The following is a 9,918-nucleotide window of genomic DNA, read 5'->3' on the forward strand; positions in this document are numbered from 1 at the left end:
TGACACTTTTCTTCACCCGTTCCATCCTGCTTGTACACGCTTCTTCACCTCTTTTCCACACTCTCCATTACTCTGGGCTCTGGACCCTAAGTACTTGAAATCCTCCACTTTCTTGATCTCTTCTCCCTGTAACCTCACTCTTCCACTTGGGTCCCTCTCATTCACTCAGATTTACTCTGTCTTACTGCGGCTAACCTTCATTCCTCTCCTTTCCAGGACAAACCTCCACCTCTCTAGCTTCTCCTCCACCTGTTCCCTGCTCTCACTACAGATCCCAATGTTAGATCACAAGTCACAATGTGCTGTATAATTAATAAAGTATAGATGGTAAATCAATTTTACAATTGATTTTCCAGATTTTAGGGTAAATACACTCGTGGGAATCATGTTACTCTGCATGTGTTGTGGGGCAGCTGGAAACACGCGGGAACATTAGGAATCCTCGTCACAGAATCAACAAGCATTTGAATGGCAAATAGAATTTACTGAGCGTTTAACAACAATGGCTGATTGTTTGGCCTTGAATGTTTCTTGTTACTTAACTAAAAGACTTAAAGAGTAAGACAAACAACAAGACAAGATCACTACAGTACAGTGCCTTGCGAAAGTATTGGCCCCCCAAAAACTTGTTGATATTTTGCCACATTTCAGGCTTCAAACTTAAAGATAACAAACTGAAAATATTTTTCAAGAATCAATATCATGTGAGACACAATCGTGAAGTGGAACCAAATTCAACATTTTATATTGTGTTTACAAATAAAAAACTGAAAAGTAGGATGTGCAAATGTGGGACCAAATGACAGATGCACTCTGTTAGGTCAACACTGGATCATTCAGAAGTCATCGGGAAACTTCTGGAGTCGGTTTGCTGAGCTGAGAGAACTTATAATACTTTTGCACGTCCTACTTTTCAGTTATTTATTTGTAAACACAATATAAAACGTTGATTAAATTTGGTTCCACTTCACGATTGTTTCTCACATGTTGTTGTTTTTTTGAAAAATATTTGCAGTTTGTTATCTTTAAGTTTGAAGCCTGAAATGTGGCAAAATGTCAAAAAAGTTCTTGGTGGGGGCCAATACTTTCGCAAGGCACTGTATATGTATACCCCACCAGCCCTGCCAAATCAAATTTATTTTCATGAATACACATTATTGCAGTCAGGTTGAAACAAATACTGAATTCACATTCATAAAAACTTAATTATTGGCGAAGAAAGAATATATTGTCACACACACTCACAAGCTGTGTAAAAGATGCTTAACAGACATTTGGATATAAATTAGGACCACTGGAAACCCCAGTTAAATTTATATTTGAAAGTTAATGGGACAGACTCTACTCCTCATGACAGACTGAATCTCCTGCTTTAATTTTGGCTCATTATTTTCTCCTTCTAACAACTAACTCTTCAAATTTTCATATCATGTTTTGTTTATGTCTCTGTAAGAACCTGGGCTGTGTAAGGAGGATTGTTCATGTACCAAACAATTTTCATTGCTAAAGTAAAGCTATAAAAACATTTGATCTGAAAATAAAAGTGATAAAGTAAAATACTTGCCTATGACATGTCACTGTGTCGAAGCACAGTTATATAAACCTTTTCACTTGCCTCCAGCGGGGAAGAATTTAAGTGGGTGACGGAAGTAAAAAGCAGTGTGAATGGTCCAGAATGCTGTTTCTATTGTCACATAGGTCTCATCTGTCCTTATAAACCTGTAACAAGTGTAAATGTTTCTTTACAAAAATGGAATCTAAAAGCCAAAACTCCAGATCAAAGTAGTTTTTGCATGATCAAATTGTACATATTGACATTTCTGTTAACTAACAAGTCTGCCTGAAGAAACTGACTCAATATCATGTATTTGATTGTTCCCTATAAAAATGATAAGGAAAATGTGGCAGTACAGCAAAATAATTTCTCATGACTTACCATTGAATTCTGTGTACATATTCTGTAATTATGTACAGCAGTGTACTATCATAACATAAAGTCAAAGATTATTAGCACAAACACCAACAAGGTCGTTATATACACACCACAAAAGCAAGCGGAGATACAGTACAGTTTACAGATGCTGAAAGCACAATGACAGACAGTGTAGTAGCTTAATTTCATTGTTCCACATTTTACACGAACTGGTCTCCTGACAAATCATACGAGAAAGTCATAGAGTCAATAGCTGTTAGAGCATGCTCAGCTCAATGAGACGCCCTGCAAACACACCCAGTGTACCAATGAGACACACAGCCATGAACACACAGAGCAGGATGTGATCCAGCACCATGGCCACAAACTTCCACTCCTCAGCAGCCTGGGAAGAGAGGAGAAGCATCATGCCACATATACATAAAAATACTAATGAACCATGTCAGAGATGGATTTTGCACGAGATTGATTACATTGTTGGATTCCTCATCCGATTTCATGGTTTCTGCGATGTATGTGACTCCTTCAATGGCGCTGCGAACATCAGGGTTCTTGGTGATGGGTGAGCGGTAGGGAACGGCAGAGATCTCATTGCCAGAGATGTCTGAGATGTCAAAGTCAGCATTGTAGATACTTTTAACCTGCTTTTCTTTTCCTGGACGTTTCATTGTTGAGAAGAACATGATGTTGGGGATAGTTTCGATAAAAACCTATAGAATAAAGGACAAAAAATGTAAATTGTGTCAAGGGATAAATAACATTGGTACAGGTGGTTTAAAAAAAAGTACCACCAGGTGGCAGCATAATGCAGACAGAATACAATGGAAACGACGTAGGCCTACTGGTTAAACCAACTCACTTTACGGACCCACTGTGGCATGGTGTGAGTGCTGGGGGAACGGTGGTGGGTGTTGATGACAATGACGGTGATGATGATGGAAGCAATGACGAAGACCATGGTGAAGAGCATGTACTTCCCAATGAGTGGCACAGCGCTGGAGGTGGAGGGGATGAGCTCCACGATGACCAGCAGGAACACGGTGAGAGACAGCAAGACAGAGATGCTGAGTGTCATCTTCTCACCTGGAAGACACAACATATAACCTCCAGTGCTCCGGCTGTGACTCTGATGTAAAAGTCCAGTTAGAAGCACATCATCTCCATCCTCAGTGTCATGATCAAGTGTTAAAACAGCCACTACAGGATCTGTGAGAGAATTAGATTCATAATGGCTCTTTCAAAGGTCAAAAATACCATAAAAGTAGCAAATTCAGAATGACTATTTCTATTCTAGGTTTTTGATTTTTATTTTGAGTTATCAGAAGGCAAAAAGTGTAAGAACCCTTAGAAGAGCTTAAAATAGTATCTGCATATAGTTATACACACACACACAGACACACAGACACACAGACACACACACACACACACACACACACACACACACACACACACACACACACACACACACACACACACACACACACACACACACACACACACATATACTGTATGTATAGTTATTGTTATTGTTATATTGAGTTATATTGTTCTAAATACATCTTTTTATTTATACTGTTATTTAAATTGTTGTTTTAAAAATTTTTTTACTTAATTGAATGAAATAACCAACAAACCTATGATCAATAACATGCAGTCTTCTTACGCTGCCACAAGAGAGAGCTACTGTATTTCTGTGTGTCACAAACATCCCTTCTCCAGCCAATTGATCAGAATCCACACAATTACTTCACACAAGAGCAAAACACTTAAAGAGTGAGGGGTATTTTTGGTCTGGTCTTCTTTTTTTTTTTTAAACAAACAGCATCACAAATAAAAAGATTCTGACACTGTTTCACAAGTAAAACTAGGGAAGTGTTTTTGTTGCTCAATGAGAGCAGGTCTCCCAAAGAGAGCATCTCTTTGGCATCAGCCTTTCCTCCACACTATCCTGTCAGCAGTCCTATCAAACACAGGAATCAAGTGATGTATTATACATTAAAGGGAAGGCCTGCTTTCAGACATGACAGCACAGAGGGACCCTGGGTAATGAGGCAGACCTACACTCCAGAAACAGCGCTGGATTTTCACACAAGAGTTGAAGTTCCTGTAACAGTCAAAGTATGAACACCTCAAACTGAGAGACAGAATTAGGAAATAAGGACATGTCCAACATGGTAGTAGTAATTGTATCATCTGTGCTTTCATATCATACAACTAAAACCATGGCAGTCAGAGACTGCAACATCCTGCAACACCCCTGAATTAAATTTTTTACCCCGACCTATTTTCACACTGGCCTTCTCCATCTTATCTGGTTCTTGAGTGTACAAAAGTTGAAATTTGACCTCGACCTAGTTTTTTCAAGGGCAAGGTCATCATCTCATTTTCATCCCCCTTGCCGCCCGAGTAATGTGCTTTTTGTGTCATCTTTCTATCTGCAACAGTTGTGAAGATATTTGGTGGACTAATGAATGGATGGACGGACAAACGTACAAACACACGAACACTGACAATTACAATATATCACCGATTTGAAGCGGGATGTAATAAAAAGGAGCGCTAAAGGAAAAACAAGGTCAAGGTTAAATTTTCACTTTTATACCTTTTTAGGTACACATCTCTGAAACCTGATGAGATATAATCACAAAACAAAAAGCAACATTTTCGGGAAGCCAGAGGCACAAAAATGTGATGATGACCTTAACCTTTGGAAAATTAGGTCAATGTCAACTGGACACCTTTGTATCTTTTAGTGTGCAAAATTCTGGAGAAAGTAGGTGAAAGTAGATCAGGGTAAAATTTTGAATTCAAGGGTGTCGCGGGATGTTGCAGTCTCTGACTGCCTTGTTGTTTTTGTTTTTGCTGTTATCCTACTCTTATTACAAATTAAGCTAAGGTTGTTGGTTTCAGTCAAAACTTGTACAAACTCAGAAATGTTTTACTTCTACAAACCATAATGGACATATTGTGTATGATCAGGACTTACATTGTATAATCAATAATGAAAAAGAGGTATGTTGACAGAAACCCAGAATATATAATTTATTGTGAGTGGATTTGTGCATGTATAATGTATGTGACATCAGGTTCTCTATCATCTCTCATGTTGCCCTTGAAAATGATTTAAAAAACAGTGATTGTATAGTCATACATTAATAATTAACAAATATTTATTGTTATATAATTGTTAAAATAATTATTATGGACTCAAATGAAACTTACCAGAGTCTGTTGGAAGATAGAAGACGAGGCCTGTGAGGAAGGAGAAGAGCATGCAGGGGATGATGACGTTGACGATGAAGTATAGCGGCAGCCGCAGCATGAGGAAGTGGTAGGTGATGTCCAGGTAAGGGGTGTTTGGACAGCATGAATAGTAAACCCAGTGCTTCCAGCTCCGGAAGTCCTTCATCACCCATTCTCCACTCTCCATGAAGTTACTCAGATCAGGTCTGTCGCTGTCCTGATGTGGAGGAACATTAAAACACATTTAAGTAAAAGAATATACTTGTAATAAATATATGATTATGCACTTTTCATTCAAATTCTTCACATTTCTGTGTTACATTATTATAGTCATCTGCCAGGTTCTACAGTTATTTAACTGTATGTCTTCATGCAGTTTTATTATTAAAAAGTCAGTCACTTAGTAAAGTTCTTTGAATTGCAATGAATTGTGTGAAAATCTTCTTCCTTCATGTTTGTTTTGTCTGGTAGCAGAAAATCAAGCTTATCTCAAAATCATCATTAGTGGAGTTCAGAAACGATGAATTGGGGATAAACTATGTTTAAAATGCGTATCTTCTTTTGATTAAGGTAGTAATAATAATTCTTACTTAATTATGAAAGATATATCTTTCCAAATTCTAAATAAACAAAAAAGGTTCTGGAACAACAAGAAACCCTGCACCATTACCAAAAGTAATAATTTTCAAAAATATAGACTCGTGACATAACTTTAAAAAATTACCCTTATAAGATTTATTTAAATATTTTAACAAATTTACAGTCAACGCCCCACAATCGTTCATCTCATAATAATAATAATAATAATAATAATAATAATAATAATAATAATAATAATAATAATAATAATAATAATAATAATAATAATAATAATACTAACATCAAGTAGAGTATGTGCTGTCATATTTTTTGTCAAGCATTTACTTTCTTTGTGTGAAAAAAATGCCAATTGTATAAATATTATTATATCCACAATAGAGGAAAATTATTGGTTGAATGAAACCTGGTGGGAATTTGGGTCATTGGCAGGAAAAGACTCCACACATTTTAGTGCGGGTCTGTTGATGGAAGCTTCTACTTTCTACCTTCTACTGAGAGCCATTGTAGCTTATAGATCAGATAGTTTATGAACGTGTTTCACATTGATCACTGTAAGAGAGATCTGCAGTTATTTTAATATCAGGCAGTACTGTATTGTTCCTCAAGGCACGACATGGTTTGAATGGAATTACAGGATTGACGACCACCAAGTTTCCATCGTAGGTCCAGGTACCCAGCTTCATACTGCAGTTCTGGAGGTCAAAGGGGAAATGGAGCACAATAATTTCACAGTAGCTCTTGAAAATGGCAGGCGGGTTCCATGTGATCATTCCTGTGTGCTCCAACAGCACTTTAGTCTCGTGAACGATGGCAAAATCACCGTCAGCACTGTGGATAGAGACAAACACGGGGTCATTACGGGAAACAATAAGCTAAATATTAACGCAGAACGACAGCAACGCCTGAGGACGGGTCAATGCTGCTGCCGCACACCCTGGCCAACCGGCGCTCGGCTTGGTTAAGGTTGTTGTGGCAGCAGAGCAGGTTGTCAGGGAAAAACAGCACTGTGACACAAGCAGCATATGGTTGGGGGAGGGGGGGCTTTTGCATGATGAAATCTGAGCTTCTACATGGTTCATGCTGGAGCAAAGTTTGATTCAAAAGATCACTGATGGCTATGTCCTGGAAGTCTGAATGTTTCAGGTTGTATAAAGCTTTCTGTTATGAAGAAATGGCTCGATAGAAAAATATATATATGACAGATAAAATTCAGCTCTGAAACATACTTGTTGTAAAGAACCAGATCAGGCCTCCAAATGTCAGTGGAGGGAACTCTGATCTTTTTGATGCCGCCGTAATCCTCTGGGTTCCACTGCAGGTTCACATCTTTCCATTGCTGAAAATACAGACATGCAGAACAATGGAGAGTATTTCAATAACGACATGCATTATTAATGCACATGTGCCAAAGCACAGCTCTATATGAAGGGCTCCTGAATGCTACATGACTTCCTTCCTATCAATCCAGTACTTTCAGTGTATTTTCACAACTCACATCTATTTTAGTGCTTATACATGTTTTCCTGTAAGATATTTTTATGAAAGAGGTCTTCAAGTTTTTTAAAATATATATTTCGTTTAACTCTTCAAATATAGAGAATCATGCATGGATTGAATAACATGAAAAATTGTTTTGGTACTACACAAATAACATGACATTTTTTTGCAGTAACAGAATCTCTCTGGCTTGGTCCTCTTTAAAGAAGATGATATAAGAAAATTAGTGGATTTTTGTTGTTCACTTATTGTAAAACAACTACCTGAGTATGTGTGTTAATTGTAGAATGAAATCTTTATATATGTAAAAATCCTATAAATCTAATTGCTCCTAGTCTATTTTGGGTATTTGGTAAATCACATTTAATAATGTAACTGAATACGCTTCTGTTGAGACACCTTTCTTGTTTTAATTAGTACATCATAAAGGCTGTACAATTTGATGGTTTTTCTAAGGTGATAATTTTACAGTTTCACGACCATAAAATAAGTGCGTGCATCAAACCTGTTTCAGTCGCACGTTGCTGCTGACAATCTGGTTGACCTCATCCTATGAATGTACATAAATGTGTTCAGACAGCTGACAAGTGTGAATCTTATTAGAGATGGGGCAATAATGTGTGTGACATGAGACTTCACCACACTGATGAGCTGGATGAGCTGAAGGCCCACAGTAATAACCACCGGGTCCTTGAAGTGAGAGACGGGACGAACGACCTTATTGTATCCAGTGAAGAGAGTTTTGACCAGACGGGTTTCATCCAAGGAGGCCCACACACCACCTAATTTTAAAAAGTTGTAGTGGATAAAAAACATAATAAAGTACTATTTCATCTATCTATCTATCTATCTATCTATCTATCTATCTATCTATCTATCTATCTATCTATCTATCTATCTATCTATCTATCTATCTATCTATCTATCTATCTATCTATCTATCTATCTATCTATCTATCTATCTATCTATCTATCTATCTATCTATCTATCTATCTTTCTATCTATCTATCTATCTATCTATCTATCTATCTATCTATCTATCTATCTATCTATCTATCTATCTATCTATCTATCTATCTATCTATCTATCTATCTGAAGGATATGAAAATATTTCAGTGTTTAGATTTAGAACGTAAGACGTACATTTCTCTGCTGCTTCTGAGTTTGTTAAAAACAAATTCAAAAGTGTGCCAAAGCAAAATATTGGAGAACATTTGACACTTGAGGCAGCTTTATTTAATCTGAATTGAAAAATGGATGGACATTTTACATTTACAACAAAATATATTTCTCTAAATTACATTTTCATTTTTTAATTCATTTTTATTTTGAACTTCTTGGCTATTATAACAGATAATCCTGTAAGCCTGCAGTGTGAACATGAGTATGTGTGTGCATGCCACTGTGTTGGCTTTGGGGTCTAAATTTGACATGGATGCAGTCAAACATGTGATGACGCTCCTGAAAGGTCATTAATAGAGATGTTCTCTTTCCGTTACATATCAGTCACAAGGCAGAGCGAGACCCACTTAAAATTTTTTTTAGATGACCTTCAAACATGGGTCATTTTATGTTGAGGGCAGCAACATGTTGATGTTTTTTGACTAGCTGAATACATTTCAAAGAATAATTTTCAGTTAACTATAAGGAAACGTCCTGAACATAAATATGCAGGTGAGTTCACGTAGTGACAGACAGAACAAAGGTTGAAAACCAAAATGAAATTAGTCCAAAATGCTTCATCAATCAATTTCAAAAGTCTTGCTCCTTAATTTTACTGCTTCAACAGAATGAGTATTCACTGGCATGAGAACACTGTTGTTAATCACGGCCAATTAAAAGACTTTTTTGTCATTTCTTTCTCAAACAACTTTTTCTAATTTCATTATGAACATTTAATACTAAAAAATATTCAAGAAATATTTTACTAACCAAAAATGTCTGCTTTAGACAAACATAAGCTCTTACCTTGTGGACTCATTAGAATGAAAATAAAAAGAACACTATTAATTTTTCCCAAGAAACCTAGGCATCCAAATACGAGATCCAACTTCAACATGTTGTCTGTTGACGACTTGAGAATCTAAAAGGTGCTACTCTCCTAAAACATTCACTCAGCTTAGCCTACAACCTTAAAACTGTCTGCTCCCAGTCTTGTTATTGTGTGAGAGCGGATGTGACTGACTGGCTGCCAGCACTTGTCATTTGAGAGGGACACATTCTTTGTCATCTGTTATAAGATCAACATGCCAGAGTAATCCACCACTGAAATATCCCATCTTCAACATGGCCACACACAACCTCAAGGTGCAAAGACACAATATTGTACATGTTTTTTCTGGCATCCCAGATTAACGATTAAAACTGCTATGAAAGAATGTTTCCAGGTTGCATACGTCATACTATGCACAGATATGGATTATTCAGTTTGAGTGACATGTGACATACTGTATATTATATTTTTTTTAATGTAATATACAGTCGATGAGAACTTCAATCATAGAACTTTTTCCAGAGTGTGTGTGTGTGTGTGTGAGAGAGAGAGAGAGAGAGAGAGAGGGAGAGAGAGAGAGAGAGAGAGAGAGAGAGAGAGAGAGAGAGAGAGAGAGAGAGAGAGAGAGAGAGAGAGAGAGAGAGAGAGAG

General features: G+C 37.0%; 1 protein-coding gene across 1 annotated transcript; it reads right to left on the minus strand.

Moving 5' to 3' along the window:
- Positions 1-995: 995 nt before the first annotated feature.
- On the minus strand, positions 996-9,450 carry LOC137604614 (acetylcholine receptor subunit alpha-like). Its single transcript, XM_068328483.1, has 9 exons — positions 9,244-9,450; positions 7,913-8,055; positions 7,779-7,823; positions 7,003-7,112; positions 6,409-6,604; positions 5,156-5,393; positions 2,793-3,016; positions 2,407-2,643; positions 996-2,318 (listed from the first exon to the last, which is right to left on the minus strand). Exons 1-9 carry the CDS (start codon positions 9,332-9,334, stop codon positions 2,190-2,192), a joined length of 1,413 nt encoding a protein of 470 aa, XP_068184584.1. The 5' UTR covers positions 9,335-9,450; the 3' UTR covers positions 996-2,189.
- Positions 9,451-9,918: the final 468 nt, after the last annotated feature.

Source organism: Antennarius striatus, chromosome 12 (genome assembly GCF_040054535.1).
Source record: "Antennarius striatus isolate MH-2024 chromosome 12, ASM4005453v1, whole genome shotgun sequence".
NCBI classification, from domain to species: Eukaryota; Metazoa; Chordata; class Actinopteri; order Lophiiformes; family Antennariidae; genus Antennarius; species Antennarius striatus.